The sequence below is a fragment of the Apus apus genome, chromosome 24, assembly GCF_020740795.1.
Source record: "Apus apus isolate bApuApu2 chromosome 24, bApuApu2.pri.cur, whole genome shotgun sequence".
In the NCBI taxonomy this organism is placed as follows: Eukaryota; Metazoa; Chordata; class Aves; order Apodiformes; family Apodidae; genus Apus; species Apus apus.
The window spans coordinates 2,135,730-2,157,527 of NC_067305.1; the positions used below are offsets into that span (position 1 = coordinate 2,135,730).

Consider the following 21,798-nt stretch of genomic DNA (forward strand, 5'->3'; position numbering starts at 1 on the left):
GATTGCACAAAAAAACATTTGGAAAGAGGTTTTGGGCACTTAGTTGGCCTTTAAAACCATGTGGAGAGCTTCTCATATCTGCAGGATACAAAATGTCTTTTGTATGAGGAGGGCTGCCTGACTGAGCATTGAAGCATGCAGAAGCATTCCTTTATTTTTTCTTATTTTGCCCCCATTATCACCAGAGGGCTGAGCCTAAACTTAATGGAAAGGTCCTGACTGAGAAAAATCAGATGGGAAACTTGTAGAGATGAGAGAAATCAAACTCTTAAAAATTGCTCCATGTCCTAAAGGGCAAAACTGCCCATGCACTTGGTTGATGTGTGCTTGGCGTGGTGTGGAAGCCGAAGTCCTGCCTGCTGGTCAGGCTTCTGGCACTGCTGTACTAAAAGTAATAGCAGTGGGTGTGTTTCTGGCTTAAAACTCTTTAACTCCAGTGATTAGAGTTGTATTAACCTGGGGCTGGAGAAACCTGGTGTAAGAATGGGAAGTGCAAATGCTGTTCAGTCCTGCTGGCTGAAACTGTTCTCCACCATTTTCCATAGAAAATTGGATTATCTTATCAGTGACTTTTGAAAAAGTCACTACTTTGTTTTTTGGTGGGTTTTTTTTGCCTTCTTTCTATTATTTTTCCAATGAAACATCTTGGCAAGAGCTATTGAATTTCCTCCAGAAGCTCATGTTTCAGTTTTAGATTGAATGTTTAGGTTGAAAATAAGAACCCTTTATTATAAAGTTCAGCTGGAGAGAACTGACTGCAGTAACTAAGCTTTAGTATGTGTTTAGGTTTGTGTGTTGGGTTTTTGTTTTAACTTGGGAATAACTTTGTGCCTTCTCAATAATTACTACAGACTGCAGCTTTTTACTTGAAATACTCAGTACATAGGCCACATTAAAGAGATAAGGTCTTGTCTCATGGAATAGCTCCCATTGATGTAGCCCAGAAGATTCCAAGGGCCTCTCAAATGACATAAATACAGGATGACTGCAGAAGTACAGCCAGGCCAGCAAGCAGCACGTAGCTGCTGCACATCAGGATGGAGGGGAGGAGGGAGGGAGAACAGCTTGGAGCAGAGTCAGAGGATGAATGGAACTGCTCTTTGTGACAGCGAGTGCTGTGGCATCATCTCATGACTGCAAACAGAACAGAAATGCTTCTTGAGATGGGTCCAAAAGGCTTCTGCACAGAGCATCTCATGATTGATTGCCAGGCTGGTTGTGGGAGGCTCTTTACCAGGATGTTTCACTGACAAAGCATTGTGAGGAGGGATGCAGATGCAGCACAAAGCTGTGCTCTCACTGGGACTGTTTGCCAGAGTGTAACACGATGTGCTTGGGTAATGTGCCTGCACGAGGGGTGTAGCTGGCCTTGGCTGACAAGCTGTGTGTTGACGCACTGGAGGGAAGGGACACCATCCAGAGGAGCCTTGACAGGCTGGAGAGGTGAGCCAGTGCCAACCACATGAATTTCAACAAGGCCAAGTGCAAGGTCCTGCACCTGGGTGGGGGCAATCCCAGGCACAAATCCAGGCCAGGGGTAGAGGCTGGAGAGCAGCCCCGAGGAGAAGGACTTGGGGGTGGGAGGAGATGAGAAGCTCGACACGAGCTGGCAATGTGTGCTGGAGCCCAGAGGCCAGTTGTGTCCTGGGCTGCATCAAAGGAAGTGTGGCCAGCAGGGCCAGGGAGGTGATTCTGCCCCTCTGCTCTGATGAGACCTCACCTGGAGCTCTGTGTCCAGCTCTGGAGCCCTCAGAACAGGAGAGAAATGGAGCTGTTGGAGGGTGTCCAGAGAGGGGCCATGAAGATGATCCAAGGGCTGGAGCAGCTCTGCTCTGGAGACAGGCTGAAAGAGTTGGGGGTGTTCAGCCTGGAGAAGAGAAGGCTCCAGGGAGACCTTAGAGCACCTGCCAGTGCCTGAAGGGGCTCCAGGAAAGCTGGGGAGGGACTTGGGACAAGGGCAGGGAGGGAGAGGACAAGGGGGGATGGATGAAAACTGGCAGAGGGAGATTGAGGTGAGACATGAGGAGGGAATTCTGGAGTGTGAGGGTGGTGAGAGCCTGGCCCAGGTTGCCCAGGGAAGCTGTGGCTGCCCCATTCCTGGCAGTGTTGAAGGGCAGGTTGGATGGGGCTTGGAGCAGCCTGGGCTGGTGGGAAGTGTCCCTGCCCATGCAGGGGGTTGGATCTAGATGATCTGCAGGGTCCCTTCACACCCAAACCATTCCATGGTTCTGTGCTGGTGTTGATCATGGATCACTGAAGAAAGCAAAAAACCCACATAAAATGGTAGATGTTTGAATTTGAAAAGCTTCAGGCCACCATCAGCTGTGCTGGCTTGACTGTTGGCTGAGCTGGGTGTAAGGTTTGTCAGAGTGCTGTGACTTGCCCTTGGTGCCTCCCAACCCTCTGCTTTCAGTGCTCATCCACTGGCTCTGGAAAGGGATCTGGGCTCAAGCTGCTCCCCTGAGCTGGGTGGTGTGTCTGGCCAAAACCAGTGCATCTGCTTGGAGGGAGGATGGGCAGAGGCTGGTGCTGTTGGAGGGGAGTCTGTGGTTGTGGTGAGGTTTCTATTCAACTTGCCTTTTGAGTTGCTGAAGAGTCTCCATCAGCGTCATCAACAGCTGTGTGGGCACAGATGTCGTGACTGGAGCTGTTCAATGTCTGTTCTTATTAAATCTTACAATGTAATGTTGAAATGGGACAAAAGCTGTTCTCTAAAAAAAGGGAAACTGCTCTGTATTTCCTTCAGATCTGTTCCCTCCCCCTTTCCCTCCTGCATTTTCCATGGCCTTCTCCACTTCGAAGAAATGTTAAGAGATCATCTCTCATTTTGTTTCCAAGACTTGCATGAGAACTTGGGAGCTTGTCTACTGGAACAAAGTATGTTAGCTACAGAGTATAGTAAACTTGGTACGTGTTTCAGCATGGGAAGTTGAGCAGCCGTAAATGTGGAACTGTTTTTAACTTCATTATTCCTAGATAATGACACAAACTAAACTCAGAAAGGCCCCTTCTGGCTGGAGTTTCCACATGGTTGTGTTAGTAAAACCACTTGCTCAAGTTGGATGATTTGTAGTTGTTGATTTGCATTGTATTTTTTTTAAAGTTTATTTTTTCACTTTTTAACCCAAGACAAAGGAATCTGTTAATATAAGTTATTTATGGGGTGTTTTCACAGAATCATAGAATGGGGTATGGTTTGGAAGAGACCTTAAACATTATCTAGTTCTTCCCTGCATGGGCAGGGACACCTCCCACCAGCCCAGGCTGCTCCAAGCCCCATCCAACCTGCCCTTCAACACTGCCAGGGATGGGGCAGCCACAGCTTCCCTGGGCAACCTGGGCCAGGCTCTCACCACCCTCACACCCCAGAATTCCCTCCTCATGTCTCACCTCAATCTCCCTCTGCCAGTTTTCATCCATCCCCCCTTGTCCTCTCCCTCCCTGCCCTTGTCCCAAGCCCCTCCCCAGCTTTCCTGGAGCCCCTTCAGGCCCTGGCAGGTGCTCTAAGGTCTCCCTGGAGCCTTCTCTTCTCCAGGCTGAACACCCCAACTCTCCCAGCCTGGCTCCAGAGCAGAGCTGCTCCAGCCCAAGGATCCTCTCTGTGGCCTGCTCTGGACTCTCCCCAGAAGCTCCATGTCCTTTTCATGAAGACCTGTAGGACAAGGGCTTTCTTTCTTTGTTCTGCTAGCACTGGAACTGTCCAAACCCATCAATGAATATTAACTTATTCAGAGCAAACGGTTGTGCCAGAATAGGCATGAATTAACTTTTCCGGTATAATGTGCTTATGTTGATAAAGCAAATTCCTACTATTCAGGAACACATTTTACTGGAAGAGCCAGACCAGCCCAAGGGGTTTCTCTTGTGATAATTCTGTGTGTAGCAAAAGGTGAAAATTTATAGGGGATGTTAAGGATAAGCTGACTCTCTTGCGTTATTTTTATGCCCTTTGCTATAGAATTTCCCTCAGTAACTCTATAGAAATGATATTTCTGCAGCAGAAGTCAAGGGAAATTATTGGAGAGTGAGTGAGCATTTACACTTCTTAGTCTGGAAGGTCCTGAGATGCTGGACTCCTAATTGAAAGGTCAAAGCAACTTCAAGAAACAAATGTCTAAATATAACCTCAGCTTTGGACAGGTGGACTCTGGTAACTAAGGCTTCAGAAGATGGAAACAACAGTATATATTGGAACTCCTGTAACTTCCCTAAAATAGATTATTTTTTTTTGGTAGCTTTGTGTGCATGTTTGCAGGAATTTGGAATGACTGCTAAACCCACGTCTGCTTCTGTTGCTCCTGTGTCAACTCCCAAATTAAGTCAGCAAGCATCTGTGCCTTGCAGTCCAGTCTGTACTCGTACAAGGCACAGAACTTGAGCATTACACTTGGGTTTTGCTTCCCAGTTCGTGAAAAAATCTGCATATTCAGCCCTCCTTTTTTTCTGAGTTTTTTTTCTACACTGCTTTCCACTCCTACTGTTTATTTGATGCTTTATTTTACACAGTCATTCCCTGTGCTGGAGTCTTGCTGCCCATATGGAGATGTGAGCATGGACCAGATGCTAGGTCGATGGAATCAGCTGCTCATTGTGCAACTTCCAGTCAAATACCTGCTGCATACCAATAATCCTCAAGAGTAGCAGCTACACAATTCTTGGTTTCAGGAAATGACAAAGAAACAAGCAGAATGACAGTTCCTTCATGTAAATCTTCTGCTGGTCCATAGAAACTTGAAATATGTCTTAATCCTTAAGCCTTATTTTTCCATAGAAGGCTCCTTTGGGTGAATTTAATGGCTTGGGTGGCAATCAGACTCCTAGTATGATGTCATGACCCGAGTAGGGTAACCCAGGGAGGTTCAGACTGAACCTCCCTGCTTTCTAAACTTCTCAGAGAGGAGCCTGGGTGAGACTGGATCCAACCTGTGCCTCAGACCTGGCCCTTCCAGGGAGAGTGATTAAAATCCCAGTCCAAGGAAATGCTCGAGTGGCCGATACCCCTTGATCAGATCAAGATGAAATGACACTCAAGGTCTGTATTTGAATATTAAGGTTAATTAAAACCACATAAGGAATACTGATCCTTCAATTATCATCTCAGGCTGTGTGATCATAAAGGCTGGTTATTGAGATGACAAGAGTCACAACACAGGTATGTTCAGGCTGCACGACCTGAGAAAGTCGTGGTCAGGGCTTGTGTTACTTAATGATTTTAGGAGGGAAGAGAGAGAGAGAGAAGGAGATAAGGAGAAGAAAATTTGAGAGAGAACAGACCATCCCCAGTCCTGGATCCAGGGTTGGGCCAGTGGGGGAGAGTTGGTGTCAGTGAGGCTCCCCACACCCACCACTGCACCCCCCAGGTTTATAGGCCTAGTTTCCTTATTTTGCAAGGATGAGTAAGTGTGATTGAGTCATAAGACTGAGTAGTTGGAGTGGACCTGCCACCTCCACCCCCTCTGCCCCTCGACCATTGTCTTTATCTCAATCGTTGTCATTATCTCAGTGGCTGGACATGCAGCCTCAGGCCACAGGGAGCCATCATCGTTGGCACCATCCTCTCAGGCAGGAATTTTGGGATGCAAACGAGACCGTTTGGGGGTTACAATGGGATTTCCACACCACTTCCTGCAAGTGCCGGGCTCTGAGGGCTTGTTCCTCACGTGTGCTTGCCATCTATATTCTTTAAAAGATTGTGATTCCTGTAATTTTCTGACAGTCAGCACACCTGATGCCTTCTTGAAAACATCTCTTCTTTTTCTTTCAGGACAAACACCATGATGCTGCTCACGAAATTATTGAGACAATTCGGTAAGTGTTCAGTGCAGACATGGCTGGAAACCTTTCCTGGGTCTTAACTGCCTCTCACTGAATGAATGTCTGGAGGCAAGATAGAAAGGAGGGCAGCATTTCTAATTATAATTTAGCAGGTCTACATTATTTTCTAAGCTGAATTGATATTGTCGAAGGACAAATCTCCCTGTCAAACAGGCTTTTGTTTCAACTTGCCATGTTCTGAACTCTTATGAACAGCATTAAAAGCAAGTGGTGATACTCAACTTTTGGTGTTGATTGGCAGCCTGTAGTTGATCTTTAGAAGAGGAAGGTTAAGAAACCATCGTTGGCATGAGGTGTTAAGTTCTGGTCTTGCATATCCTCTTCCCCACTCTCTCCCTTTTCCGGAGTTGCTGTGATGTTGCAGCATTGTTAGCATTTGCCTTCTTTGGGAGTGATGTTTTAGCATTCCTCTGAATTCTGCTAGTGGAGTTGGACCAATGTTGGGAAAATGGGAGGATAAGGGTGAAAGACAAATACAAAAAGTAGGAAGTCTGATCATTTCCCAACAGGGGCAGTGGTTATGACAGGGCTTGCTGTTATTGCAGCAGGATTAGGTGACTTGCTGTAGAGCAAATATTGTTAATTGCTAATACACACTCCCCAAACACCTGAGGGATGTTTGTGTTACACACATTAAAAGCTGTTTTCATCAACACTTTTAGACCCTTATCATCCTCATCCAGGCTTCCCTTGTCTGAGGGCTGTACCTGCCACAGGTTTCAGTGGCTGGATGGTGCAGATACAGGTGTGGTACAAAAACAGGTGTTTTGTCTGTGTAGCCACCTGAGCTTGAATTTGGTCAGTCACTTATAGCCTAGAAACAGGTAGTGGGCCTTGTTTGCTCCCAGCAGGAGTGAGAGAGCTAAGAGCTTGCATGGTAGTGTTGATAATATCATCTATATACATGAAATTAGCATTATTCCATGGTCTGTGGTGGGAAAGAGTGTGTAGTGAGGCTAGAGCTGAGAATTTTTCCTCTAAAGAAACCTCTTTTTCTAACTACAATGCATGACACAAGAGGTGCTGCCACTGCTCCCTCCAGCTCACTGGTACTGATGCTGGTAAGATTCTCTGCCTTGGGAACCTGTGGCATCATTTGCCAGAATGATTACTGAGAAGACCCTTTCTGAGGGGATTTAAACAGACATGGTGCTGAAAGTGATGGGTGAAGTCATTGGTGTTAGTGCTTTCTGTGCTGAAGGCAAGGGGGAGACTGTGTTAGGAGCAGTTGAGTCAAGGTGATATTTCACAACTGTGTTTTCAGTGTGATTGCAGTGAGCACAGTGTGGGAGAAGCTTGTCCTGCTGCCTCTGCCTGCCTCCTGCAAAGGAACTGCAGGGTGGTTACAAAAGTGGTGGTTGAAAGAATGCAAAGAAGTACTTATCTCTTCAGCCAGTGGTAAACAGCTGCAAGAGAAAAAAATATAGACATCAGAGTCCTAACATTTTTAGGAAGATGGGGATCAGAAGAGAGTCAGCCACACATGTAAAAGTTCTATTTACTTGCCTATGTATTTGATGAAGGTGAATCAGAACTGTTGGGTCTCCAGTCATTTTTTCCCCCCACCGTTTAAAACTTGAAGCATATACCAGGGTACAGAAGAAAAAACTCTGCTTTTCCTATTGAAATTCATCCTGTGACAGGCTGTGGGGTTTTTGATGACAGTGCTCTCCCGTTTTCATGCTTTTGGAGGGAAGTGTGTGCAAAGCTCATGTGGCTTTTGAGTTGTCTTTGAAAGGAGTTAATCTTCCTGCATTCCAAAACTGGAGATCTCTTCTGTGAGATGCCCATGTCAGATGCTCTGCAAGTGGGTGTCTGCTTGCCTTTTCTAAAGGCTGGGTGTAAGTGGGATCTTTTATCAAAATAATGTCTGAAGATCTGTTCTAGGTTGGGTCGTGTCAGGTGTAAGGGCAGTTTAGAGCACTACAGAGAGCAGAATATCCCTGCAAGGAATGGTTGGTGGCATTGCTTTGGGGTGCTGTAGCAACAGTCTTCTCCACATTCAGCTTTGTCAAAGCTTGTTAAGAGTATCAGAATTATTTTGAAGTACCACAGTTCTTCTGCATTACATTTTATGTCAGATTAGCATCAGCCCTGGCTTTGGGTATTTTTAGATGCATTGACTACATCTCTCACCTCATTTTGATGTGCCATTTCAAGAGCTTTAAACTACTGCCAATGTCTAGGGGCTCTTACTGTTTATTCAGTACAAATGTGAACTGTTGCAGCTTTCCACTGAGCATTTGGTGATGTCTGCTTTACTCCCAACAATATTTGTGATCTGTCCTAACATACAGCAATGCCAGTCTAGAACTGAGACAGACTTACTGGACTTAACTGGAGAGGTTTTATTAATTATTTCTTCTCTTGTTCCAGGTGGGTCTGTGAAGAAATCCCAGATCTCAAGCTTGCTATGGAAAACTATGTTTTAATTGACTATGATACAAAAAGGTGAGAAGAATGTTGTTTTTTTATTTCCCACCAGGAGGACAGGCCAGAGCATTTTATAGTGAATCATTTTGTAACTGGTTATTCTTAGACACGATGAAGTTTTCCGTTAGAACTGGCTTCAGACTCTGCAGAGTTATTTTGGTAGGAAATGTGTAACAGAAATATTGGCAAAGGCTGTTGGATTAAGGACATAATTGGAAACTCCACACAGCAGAAAGTTGAGCTCTGGTGTATGTTGGAATTACTCACTCTGAAACAATGATCGGTATCTGCGCCTTGGCCTGTGTCCAGTGCTGGGAATCTGAATGGCACAGAGGCTTCTCCTTCTGTAGTAACTAAGAATTCCTGTTGAGAAAGTGGCATGCCAGAGCTGTCTGTCAGCACTTGTGGCTGTGGGAGGTTGACCTTCCCCACCCCACCTCTGGGTGGGATTCAGTACAAGTGGGATGCTGGTTGGGTGGGGACGACATGAAAAGGCCAACTATTCCTACTGCTCTTCTGGGCAGTTAGAAGTAATTTTAAGATGCTTGTGGTTCCACATGAATGCCTGTGCCACAAATGGCTTCAAACAAATGTACAGTATGTGGCATTCATCTTGAGGCTGGGAGAGGCAGATTCTGACCTGCAGTGTATCTGGGGTTCTGTGGATCCACTTGGTTGTACTGAGAGTGGGATGGAGATGATGTCAAGCTGCAGTTTACAAAAACCTCCTTTGCTTTCAAAGACTGAATTTGTTCAAGTCCACAGCAGGACTAGGCTTCTAGAATGAGTTTTACAGATGAAACTGCATCACTCTGATTAATCACTGGCTATTGTCCTGATCCTTGTGTCACGATCTGCTTAAGGTATTGCTTCCTCCTCTCTCAATTTCATTTTGTTTCATTGCAAAACTTGTTAGTCCCTGAAAAATTCAAAAGGAGAAATCAGGCTCAAACATCCCTTGTCATCAAATCCTTGGATTTGGATTTGTGGCCTACTCATAGTGACTGCAGTGCAGCAACTGGTAGTTCTGCCATCCCCACTGGGCATGTTTAACTGGGCAGTGTCAGTGTGGTCAGCAGCAAAACCAAATGACAGAGAAACCCATCTGCTCCCCAAAGTCACACCCTCTTATCTTTCTGCAGCTTTTCAGGAAAGTCTTAAACCTGTAATTTTGGTAATGGTTTTAGTCTATACTTCCATTGAAAAAATTAATAATAAAAGATTGCTTGTAGCAGCTAGACTAACACTTGGGTGTGAATGAAAAGCAGGGATTATAGAAATGCATTTTAGCCTCTTGGTTTGTCTGAATGTGGATTTAACATGGGCAGTTGAAAGCTTGAAGTGAAAGTCAGCAGAACTCCTTGGAGAGCTGTCCTTGCCAGAGAATCACAAGAGACTGAAGAGCCATGTCCTTCTGATGTCCCCTGCCTCCTTCCTGATTTGGGGATGACCATGATTTAATTTCTTACTCCTGTAACTCCTTGGGTTGTTTGTCTTTTGCTGTTGCTTTGTGGGTCTGATTACACAGCAGATGATGTTCCTGGTAATATCTTTTCTTCCCTGGCCTGAGATGAATGTATTTAATCCTCTCAGCTTCTGTCATTAAGGCATCTGCCTGAGTTGACTGTAATCCCAGCCGACCCATGAAGCAATCAGGATTGGTGGAATTTTATATTGTGTCCTGGGTCTGTCTGCATTTTCAGCTTTAGAGTGAATATCTAAAAAAGGGCCTATTTGTCTCAGGACTGGTTATCAAGGAGAGGTGATGGCACAAAGCAGAAAAACTTGAATGTCTTAAATTCCTATGCAGCTGAGAATATGGGCAAGAAATAATGGACTCTGACAATGAAAAACTTTCTAATAAGTCATACTTTGAATTAAAGCCTTCTTCCATTAATTAAACAAATACAATTTGCCACGTACTCCTGGTCTACTGGGGAATTTTTTTAAAGGAAACTATATACAAAGTCCTAAAGCTGTGTAGGTAATTAAATGTTCTGCAAGAAGCAAACCCTAACTAACCACCTACTTATGTTGTGTACGATGGCAAGAAGCACCAAGTTGTACCTTCAAACCTGCCTTTCAGAAGTGTGTTTTGAACTGACCCTGTGTTCTTTCTCCCTGTGCAGCTTTGAAAGCATGCAGAGGCTTTGTGACAAGTACAACCGAGCCATTGATAGCATTCATCAGTTGGTATGTACCTTTCTTCTTCATCCAGCTGGTTTCAAGTCACATAGAGTGAAAAACATCCAGAAAGCTGGAACTGGTTTAGCACTCGATTATAAGTCTTGGTCTAGTTGCATCACCAGTTTTCAGCACTTCCATTCTTTGGGGGAGTTACTCATCTGATATTAAACCTTATTTTCTTGATCACAGTCAAGGTGGTAGAATTGGAGGGACATTCTTAGGGAAAGGAAAAGAAAAGAAAATCCCCCCAAACTGCAGCTTTGTTAACTGTTACTCTTTAGTGTGCACATCTGGCACTTGGAAATGGTTGAGTTACCTTTGGGGGAAAGAAAAGGTTTCTCTATTTACCATTTATATATTTCACAGGGATTTATCATATGGATTTACTTTTGCATGGGGAAATCTCTGGCTTATGGGTACTTAAATAATCCATATGAACTCTCCTGTGTATTGTGGAAGTGATCCACGACTTAGGAATTTCCTTGCCACTCAGTTCTGCAGGATCACTGGCAAAACTAGAGTGTAATCTCTTTTCAGACCAATCCAACAAGCTTTTTGGTTTTTTACCCCTCTAAAAGGATGAATTGGAGGAAACAAAACAAAGAATGAATCAATGTCACTATTGACTGTTTAATTTTGCAAGTATAGATGGATTTTTTTCCTCTGCTGTGCTTGTGGGAATTATTGGAAGAGTGCAGTATTATGGCAACAAGACTTTTTTCCAGACTTTCCTTCACTTTGTGGGATTTGTCTCTAAAAGTTGTGCTTGTTTAGGTTCAGGAACCTTCATGTGTGTATTGGTTAAAAGTTAAAAATTTGAAGATATTCAGCATTTGCAATTGCTGCCTGAAATGCAAATCGGACTGGTTTAATCTTCTTGCCATCAGACTCTCAAACAGATGAATATTTAGGAGGAAACCTGGAGTTGTCCTTTTTTGCTTTGTTTTTCCTTGCGAAAGGGAGAGGTAAACATTTTTAAAACTGGACAACTGAAATGTTTAGGACAGGGTTTCTACTGAAGAAGAAAGGAAGATTGATTTCCATCTCTTTCCTGCCACTCCCCGTTGGAGTAGATGTGATCCCTCCCATCCCACAGTTCCTGAAAGAGAGTGGAACTGCTCTTTTCTTGACATTGCAGTCAACATCAGTGATCAGTAAATAAAAAATGAGTTAAGAAATTTTTACAGCTACTCCAATATTCAGTATGAAGCTTTACATTGCAGGCTGATTTGTACATTTATTTATTCCCTCTTTGCCCCCGTTGCCAGTAGTTGTGTTTGAAATGAGCTGTTAGTTCTGGTGAGACCAAGTCTAGAGCAGTCGGTGATGTGCAATGTGTTTAGTATTGCTCACTGTTTTCATAATGGTTTGGGTTGCAAGGCACCTTAAATATCATGTAGATCCAACCCCCCTGCATGGGCAGGGACACCTCCCACCAGCCCAGGCTGCTCCAAGCCCCATCCAACCTGCCCTTCAACACTGCCAGGGATGGGGCAGCCACAGCTTCCCTGGGCAACCTGTCCCGTGGTCTCCCCACCCTCACACTCCAGAATTCCCTCCTCGTGTCTCTCCTCAATCTCCCTCTTCCAGTTTTAATCCATCCCCCCTTGTCCTCTCCCTCCCTGCCCTTGTCCCCAGTCCCTCCCCAGCTTTCCTGGAGCCCCTTCAGGCCCTGGAAGGTGCTCTAAGGTCTCCCTGGAGCCTTCTCTTCTCCAGGCTGAACACCCGAACTCTTCCAGCCTGGCTCCAGAGCAGAGCTGCTCCAGCCCTTGGATCATCTCTGTGGCCTCCTCTGGACTCTCTCCAGGAGCTCCATGTCCTTCTTATGCTGGGGGCTCCAGAACTGGACACAGTTCTCCAGGTGGGGTCTCTTGGGAGCAGAGTAAAGGAGGAAAATCTCCTCCCTTGACCTGCTGGCCATGCTGCTTTTGGTGCAGCCCAGGACACGGTTGGCTTTTTTATCTTTCCAGAGCACCTGCCAATCAGCTTGTGAGACAGGGAATGGGAGGGGATTTCTCTCATGTCTACATTATGTCAGTGCAGCCTTGTTCTGGTGATGTTTACTTGTCCTCACGTTGGGTTCATATCTTCTCCCTGCTCTTTACCTTCAGTGGAAAGGAACCACCCAACCGATGAAGCTGAACACTCGTCCCTCCAACGGGCTCCTCCGGCACATCCTGCAGCAAGTTTATAACCACTCAGTGACTGATCCAGAGAAACTCAACAACTATGAGCCCTTTTCCCCAGAGGTTTATGGAGAAACTTCCTTTGACTTAGTGGCCCAAATGATAGATGAAATTAAAATGACAGAGGATGATCTGTTTGTTGACCTGGGCAGTGGTAAGTGACCGATAACTTCAGTGAGTTTTGACTCTCCTTGCTTGTTGGGGTTTTTTCTTGATTTAAAAAAAAAATATGTATATAAAGTGAAGTTAATATTTGGAAAGTAAAGCAGGACTAAGGGCTGTGTTACAGGATAAGCACCTTTTCTAGATAATCCCTAGTGATGCTCCTGCTTTTTTATGACAAGGTTAAAGGGACCGAAGAAACATCCCAGACGGTCCTCCCTGTAGTGGTAGGGAAATGTTGGCTGACAAATGCAACAAACCCTTGTTACAGAAAACTCTTGGTTTATGTTGCTATTGGTGAAGAAGAAATGATGTTTAAAGTGATGCTTGAAAGATCACAAATAGCATTTCCATTTCTAAGGATTTACTCAGTTTCAGTGGATTCAGTTTATGCCCTTCCTATCTGAAAATGGGATTTCTTGACCCATCCCGTGCCAGCATGAAACACTTGGTGTGGAAGCTGAAAATTAAACTGCTTTTTGACTCCAACCTACTTTTCAGTGTGTCAAAAATATATTTATTTATATACGTATTTATATATATATTTATATTCAGCTTTAACAGCTGCCTTGTGAGACCCCACAAAATCTGGCTTCCAACCTACAACTGCATCTCATGAACAGATTAGAGTTTTAAAAGGAAAGAGATGTTGGTAAAGAAACCAGATATAACTCAAGCACATGTGGAAGAGATATACTGGAGTAGGAAGATGATGTTTTTCATTTTGCTGCTAAAATCTGGTTCAGAGCAGAAGAGGAATAATAAGAATTTCCCCTTTTACTGGGTGGGTTGTAAAGTTCTAACTGAAGTATGTTTTGGTTTTGTTGCTGGCATGATAATGGGACTTCTGGGGAAACATGTTTTAAAATACATTCTGTTGTGGAAAAAACAAATATATTTTAAATTTAAATATAGCAGGACTGCCAGTCTCCCCCCCCAAAAAAAATGTAGCACATCTCCAGTCAGGGATCTGAAGTGAATTTTTAATTTTGTTTCACCCCCTGCTTCCTCCCTCAGTGGGACTTAGTCTGAAATTTCCTGTTTCAATGACTTATGTTCAGATGAGACCTTTAGAAAGGCATCAGAGCTCACAAACTATTTTCCATCTGGAAGAAAAAAAATTGCCATAGATACTTGCAATTGTTTGTTCAGGAAGGTTAAAGAAGATCATATCTGAAGTCCTGTTGTGCTGCTGATCGTGTCACAAGCTCAAATGTTAGATACTTTCACCTGCTATCATCAGAAATAAAATCAGGTATTAATTGCTAACCTCCCCACTTGCATCTTGGAGATTGACTGACAGTGTGAGGACTGGCAGTCTAAAAAGCCTGTCTGAAAGGAATGTTTGAAATTCAGAAGCTTCAAATTCAGACTTTTAATGTTTGGAGCATGGAAACAATTCCAACCAGAACGAGGTTGTTGAGTTTGCATGGAAGGAGTGAACTTTGTGTAAATTGTGATCAGTGGAGCCTTGAGTGGGGTGTAAATGAAACCACTGTCATAGCATGTTATTTTTTTACCAGTGGATTTAGTGCTGTTCCAAGACCTACATGCACAGAGCAATGGCTGAGCAGCAGGGTTAAACCCCCACCAGGGGCTGGGGCTGGGCTTGTTAGTTTTGTGTGTGTTGCCAGGAATATGGGGCTCATGGCAGGAGAAATTTCTGGAGGTATGCATCATCATTAGGGACACTGGAATTACAGTGCAGTGAGGTTCTTGCTAAAAGAAAAGCCAAGGAAAAACAAGATTTAAGAACTCCTTGTGGTGTACAGGGTCATGGAGATGCTGAGGGGACTGGAGCATCTGCCTGGGAGGAAAGGCTGGGAGAGCTGGGGCTGCTCAGCTGAGAGAAAAGGAGGCTGAGGGGGGATCTGGTCAGTGCTGGTGAATATCTCCAGGGGGTGGCAGGAGGATGGGGCCAGACTCTGCTCAGGGGTGCCCCGGGACAGGACAAGGGGCAATGGGCACAAACTGGAGCACGGGAGGGTCAAGCTAAACATGAGGAAACACTTCTTGACTCTGAGGGTGACAGAGCCCTGGGACAGGCTGCCCAGGGAGGCTGTGGAGTCTCCATCCCTGGAGACATTGCAAACCCACCTGGATGTGTTCCTGTGGGATCTGCTCATGGGGATCCTCCTCTGGCAGGGGGATGGACTGGATGATCTCCAAGGTCACTTCCAGCCTCACCGCTCCGGGATTCTGTGTGTCATGTGGTATCTGACAGTGCAGCATTTTCTTGATCATCCCTGTGTCTTTGTCCTGCTTGCTCTTCATAAGAAGAAGCAGCAAACCAGTTCTGCCTCAGGTCTTTGTCCAATGTTTTACCTCCTTCAGAAACTTTATAGAAACACAGAATGACCTGGTTGGAAAAGACCTTCAAGACCATTGAGTCCAACTTTTAATAATGCAGACATGTCCTTAAATAAAATATATCCCTGAGTACTATGTCTATATGACTCTTAAATCCCTGCAGGAGGGGGACTCCACCACTGCCCTGGGCAGCCTGGGTCTGACAACTTTTTTCATGAAGAAGGTGTTCCTTTCCATAAAGAAATTGTTCCCAATATCAAATCCAAACCTCCCCTGGCACAACCTGAGGCCATCTCCTCTTGTCCTGTCACTTGTTCCCTGGGAGAAGAGACCAACCCCGCTGGCTTCAACCTCCTCTCAGGCAGTTGCAGAGACAGAAGGTCTCCCCTCACCTCCTTGTCTCCAGGCTGAACCCCCAGCTCCCTCAGCTGCTCCTGCTCACACTTGTGCTCCAGCCCCTTCCCCAAGTCCACTGCCCTTCATCCATATTAACAAGTAGAAAACATGCACGTGTATGCAAAATGGGAATTGGCAAAAATCCAACCAAAAAAAAAAAATCCCCAACAACAAAGCCTCCTGTCAGCCCTGCAGCTCTCCTGGTGCCAGCCCAACACTCCAGAGGTAATGGCTGAAAAGCAGGAGTTCCACCCCTGCAATTACCAGTGGTGCTTCCTGCCGACAGGCAATGACGTGGAAAACAGCAAGATGTTCTCTGCAAATGGGCCTCTCCTCTTCCAGCCACTCTTCTTTCCCATGTGGTCATCTGCAGAATGGTTAAGTGCCCTGGTGAGCCAGGAATGCATTTTGTGTTAGCCATAGACAGAAAAAAAAAACCAAGATGCATCCATGTGCTATTGATGAATATTGGATGTTTGCAGACAATCTGGAGTGACTGCTGTGACAAATGGGGAGTGACATTGCTCTAGTGTGTGCAGAATGTGGGTCACTCATACAGAAGGAAATCTGATGAGTGATTTTGTTGTTTTTTTTCTCTTTTAACATCAGCTGGGGTTGGGGGGGGGGGAATGCATTCAGGCAAGGTGTAGAAATGGCAGCTACTTACTGCTGGTAGCATCTGATGCAAGTAGAATTTTGAGTGATGGAAAGTTCATGCATTTTAAAGTAATATTTAATCTTGCCAGCATAGTGGTTGCTTCTGAAATGTTGAGTGTCAAACCCTATAATTCCTAAAGCAGCGTTCAGAGGTAGCTCATATTTAAATAAGCTTTACATGTTCTCAGACATTATGCTGCATTTCATGGTGAAAACCAGTATAAATATTGAATCACAGAATGGTTTGAGTTGGAAGGGACCTTAAAGATCACCTGGTTCCAACCCCCCTGCCGTGGGCAAGGACAAGATTAAAAAGTGTGCTAGGGTATGGCAAACATTTTAGCCAATTTTTAAATGAATGGCATAGGTATGTGACCAAGAAGTATTTGTTTTGGGATGTTGACTGTTGAATGACTCAATTCAATAGTCAATTCCAATCTAAAATCTGTCGATTTGGTGGGATGCATCTAAAATCTGTGAACAAAAAAAAAATGCAGCCATTCTAAAACCTGTGTGAATTTGTCAAAATGAGGCTGCAGTATTTAATAATCATCAACATTGCTCTAAATGTTGTAATCTTATTGTCATAAGTGCTCAATACATTGAGAAATGTCAAGGTCAGAACTACAGTGCTGGGAATCCTTTTCTGCAAGAAAAGGGAAATGGCATTGCTGGCTTTCTAATGAGAATGGAAAGCCTTTTGTGTTGAAAAACAGGTTCTTAGTCTTTCCCATCTTGCAGGGAAATGGGACTTGCTTCAGTTATTCAGTTACCTTGAAGCTGCTTCTCAGTTGAGAACCAGGCAGAGCTCATGTGGGCACTGTCAGACACAGCTGGGAGCTGAAGTTGTACCCTGAAGCCTTGTCCCACAGCTTACCTGCATTTTTCCTGTTGGCCTTTGCTCTCAAAGCTCTTATCTCCCCATGCAGTGGTTTTCTACTGAAACTTCTTCTCAGGTTTGTTTTCTCCTTCCCTCAGGTGTGGGTCAGGTGGTGCTTCAAGTGGCTGCAGCCACAAACTGCAAACATCACTACGGTGTGGAGAAAGCTGATATTCCAGCCAAATATGCTGAGGTGAGGATTTGTTTTGAAGTGAGCTGTGTGTATACACCTCATTTGAAGGCTAACTCAGTAGTTCAGGGTTCCTGTTAAATGCTGTGAGGGAAGAAAAGCAGAGCTTTGGTCCCACTTGGTTTTGCTTCTTGGTCAGTAAGACCTGGAGCTTGGGGGAAGCAGCATGTGTCTGGTTGCAGGAGCATTAGCAGGATTCTGAAGAGATTTCAGGACCAGGAGATATAAAGCTGTTTCAACAGTGATGGTGCAGGACCTATTCAAAAGGAAATGCAGTGTAATCTTGACCTGAACACCTACAATCCTCCTGTGTCTGAAATGACTCCAGTACAGGGCTTCCAGAGACCACCAAAGAATTCTTAAAGATTTAAAATGCTATATTTATATTTATGGTAGTGGTGCTTCTTTTTGGTGTCCTAAAGCTGAAGTTCAGCTTAGTTATTAAACTGTTGTAGGCTAAATGATAAGGCCTGTGTTGAGTATCTGGTTAATAACTCCTTAGTAGGCCCCTAAATGAAGTTTTACTATAAGAAAACCATGATGTTTAGGCAGGCAGTCAGTTTTCTTTACATTTCTGATTCTCTGCCAATGGGGACACAAAAAGGTAATCAGTTTCAAGGCAAACCTGGAAGGCAAATGAACTACAAGCAAACAATAAAGGTTAGTCATGCCTTACCATAAGAAGTTTACTTTACTCAGTAGACTGAACAGAAACGGATCCCTCTGTATTGTTACAACAAGCTGACTCAGTCTGTACAGGCTAGAAAATTATACCTTGTGAAGGGAGGAGGGGAGAAAATAATCCTTGATCCTCCTTTTCAGTGGTGTGGGCAAATATGCATAAACACACTGGCCAAGAGGATCAGACCAGGATCTAAAAATCCATTTTGTTTCCCCTGCCATGACCCAGTGGAAATTTCCAACTGGAGCACTCTGCAAATCCCTCTGAGCATTCTGGTTTCACTGGGGAGTCACTTGCAAGGCCTGGAGTGCTGTCTGTGTTTAATGGTAACTTAAAGATCAAGGCTGCAGAGGGAACGTGAAAGTCTCACTTTCACTAATGTAATTGTGTCATTTCACTTCATGTCATTGTGCTGTGGTGAAAATGGTTAGCAACCAAAAAACTTCCCCACAAATTGAATATTGGGAGTATTCATTCATGGGGGGGGGTGGGGGGAGTGCCTTAAGTTTCAGAAGGACACAAGGATTTGATAAAGTTACTGGATGAACAAAATTTCCTGCGTTATTCTTCTGGTTACAGACAATAAGATCCTGTCAGATTTAACAACCAAACAGCTGCTGCAGTGTCAGAATGTGTGAAGCTGCCTGTGTACAGCTCATCTGCCTTGTGCTCGGTGTGATGGGCCCGTTTTCCTCCCCATCTTTGACAAAACATTTGTGGAAGGGATTGGATTAAGTTTCTAGTCAAGATTGGCTGTGGCAACATGTCTCTGGTTACTATGATAATTCATGCAGATGACTTTGAGAAGCTTCAGCTAACTGCAGGAGTGCTAGGGATCTGTTTTAGTGAAAAAAAACCAACATAATGCAAGTTCATACAGCGTATGGAAACACTGAAGGGTTTTGTGAGTTGTGCTGCTAAGCTTTGGAGGGCTTCTGAAATGTAGAGAATTTAAAAACACTGTTTGATTGATCTGCTGATTGAGGTTGTCAGTGAAGCCAGAATTCCTGCTATGCTTCTCTCCCTTCTCTATCTTTCCCTTCTGCCTCCAAACTTGGGCCTTCCAATATGTGGAGTCAAATCTTAAAGATCAGGAGTTTTCTTCAGTCTTCGAGACACATGAGTTTCATTTTCAGATGTGTTGGATGGGGTGTGCACCTTCACTGCCCCTCTAAAGTAGTGACCTGTGCTGCATGTTGTCCATTTATGTAGATGGAGACAAGATTTTTGTGAATCATGGAATGGTTTGGGTTGGAGGGACCTTAAAGATCATCCAGTCCCAACCCCCCTGCATGGGCAGGGACACCTCCCACCAGCCCAGGTTGCTCCAAGCCCCATCCAACCTGCCCTTCAACACTGCCAGGGATGGGGCAGCCACAGCTTCCCTGGGCAACCTGGGCCAGGCTCTCACCACCCTCACACTCCAGAATTCCCTCCTCATGTCTCACCTCAATCTCCCCTCTTCCAGTTTTCATCCATCCCCCCTTGTCCTCTCCCTCCCTGCCCTTGTCCCAAGTCCCTCCCCAGCTTTCCTGTGGGCAGTGTGGAGATACATGGTTGTAAGGCACCAAGCTATCTTGATGTATGGGGCTTTTGTTTCTTTTCCCCTATATTTGGGCAATGAAAAAATGGTACCAGCTTGGTTGGCAGCAGCCTCCATCCTCTGCAGCCCTGGTCTGTTCAGGTGTAGCTTGAAGCAGGTTGCTCTGCCAGGAGCTCCTGTTTGCTGCTGTGATGCCTGTTGCTTTCTGCTTTCTCACTCACCCCAGCTGACCTCTCTCTATCCTGTGTGTTCTTTTGCTCTCTGGGTTCAGACTGGCTGCCCAGTGCCTCCTACTCACTCAAGGATTATGTACCACAACACAAGTAGCTACTTAAGGTTGTGCCATTTTTGGGCTGAGCAGCCTCAATTCAGATTGTCTTGCTTGTGACACGTCACTTGGGTCAAAAAGGGAGGAGAGAAGATGCCAGATTTGACTTGATCCTGCTGAAGCAGAAGCTTTTTTAGGGAAATTAAACCACAGTACTTGTCTGCCTGCCTATCCTTTGAGTGTCAATGGCAAAAAATTCTGAACCAACCAAAAAAATAAGTGGTGGGGGTAAATGAACACTGTTAGAACTGCACCTCCTGTTACTGGTAACTTGATATATCCTAATAGATGGTTTTGTTTTTCTTTCCTCCTCTAGACGATGGACAGAGAGTTCAGGAAGTGGATGAAATGGTATGGGAAAAAACATGCAGAATACACAGTGAGTGAAATTCAACTGCAAAGCTTTGTGATCCGTGCTGATGTACAGAATTTGCAAAGCCCTCTTCAGCCTTTCCCCAGCCAAGCAGCAATATGAGTCATACCTGCTGCCTGGCTTTGACCTTGGTCCTGAGGATGGTGTTCTCCAAAATATCCTCCCAGGGCCCTCTTTTTGTCTTACCTGACATGTGCTATGGTGTTATTTGGAGCACTTCCAGGTCTTTTCAGAAGCTCTTGGAAGACTGATTCTTCTAAAATGTCATTTTAACTGGGGCTGCCACATGTCATCTCTTTGTGTTAAATCTCCTTTTACTTCTCCCCCCCCCCCTCCATGGTGTGGGGGTTCTGTTGGGTATTGAAAATGGCAGCTCCTCCTTGGGTTTCTGAAACAAAAGCTGCAGCTTTGGTTCTGCAGGCAGGTGAAGGTGGGGTCACCTGGGAGGGGTGGTGGAGGGGTTTCAGCCCAGGGGAGGATGGGGTTGGAGTTCTGGATGAATGCCAGTGCTGTGAGATTAGAGCAGGCAACTCCAGGACCAATTAATGGGATAGATGCTTTGTAGTTGGAGGTAAGGGGTGGGGGTGTGGGCTCAGGAAGGTTTGTGGGTGGTTAATGCTGACTTGGAAGGGATTGAAATTAGGTGCTTTGAGGGTAGAGCAAGAGGAGGAGGAGTAAATGGGTCATCACAGGGTACTTCTCTCCTTGGGGCCAGGGACATGTCTTTTCCCTCCCTATGAATGTTACTTAATCATTGTGGCTGTTTTCCACTCTGTAATGACAGGGTGAAGCATGTGCAGTCCTACACTAACTGTTGTCATTTCTTCCCTTTGTTCTTTTCTCCCTCCACTTAAATATAGTTAAGAAAATCCACTCCCTAGTTAATCACTTTCCAGTGAGGAAATGTGTGTACTCATAGCACAACAGGAACCCACTGGGACTTTTGGAAATGTGTGTGTATGCTTCTCCTACAACTTCACTGTGGAAATGGAAGAGTCTGCATGGATCAGCAAGTTTGCTGATGATACCAAACTTGGAAGGGTGGTGACACTCCAGAGGGCTGTGCTGCCATCCATGGACCTGGACAGGCTGGAGAGCTGGGCAGAGAGGAACCTCATGAGGTTCAACAAGGGCAAGTGTAGGATCCTGCACCTGGGAAGGGAGAACCCCAAGCACCAATCTAGGTTAGGGGTGGACCTGCTGGGAAGCAGTTCTGAGGAGAAGGATCTGGGGGTCCTGGTAGAAAGTAAATGACCCATGAGCCAGGAATGTGCCCTTGTGGCCAAGAAGGCCAATGGAATCCTGGAGTGCATAAGGAAGAGTGTGGCTAGTAGGTCAAGGGAGGTCATCTTCCCCCTCTGCTCTGCCCTGGTGAGGCCTCCTCTGGAGAGCTGGGTCCAGTTCTGGGCTCCCCAGTTCAAGAGAAACAGGGAACTGCTGGAGAGAGTCCAGGGGAGGGCAACAAAGATGCCTGGGTGACTGGAGCATCTGCCTGATGAGGAAAGGCTGAGAGAGCCTGGAGAGGAGAAGGCTGAGGGGAGGCCTTATTTATGCATATGAGTATCTCAGGGTGGGTGCAGGAGGATGGAGCCAGACTCAGCCCAGTAGTTCCCAGTGACAGGACAAGGGGCAACAG

At 45.2% G+C, this 21,798-nt stretch overlaps 1 protein-coding gene across 5 annotated transcripts in view; it reads left to right on the top strand.

Moving 5' to 3' along the window:
• DOT1L (DOT1 like histone lysine methyltransferase) overlaps window positions 1-21,798 on the top strand; it is an 84,566-nt gene that overhangs the window by 12,070 nt on the left and 50,698 nt on the right. For all 5 annotated transcript variants that reach the window (XM_051639563.1, XM_051639565.1, XM_051639564.1 and 2 more), the window contains exons 2-7: window positions 5,765-5,808; window positions 8,212-8,286; window positions 10,398-10,461; window positions 12,567-12,795; window positions 17,145-17,239; window positions 20,106-20,168. In XM_051639563.1, the coding sequence (XP_051495523.1) occupies window positions 5,765-5,808; window positions 8,212-8,286; window positions 10,398-10,461; window positions 12,567-12,795; window positions 17,145-17,239; window positions 20,106-20,168 (570 nt within the window). The remainder of the gene's footprint in view (window positions 1-5,764; window positions 5,809-8,211; window positions 8,287-10,397; window positions 10,462-12,566; window positions 12,796-17,144; window positions 17,240-20,105; window positions 20,169-21,798) is intronic.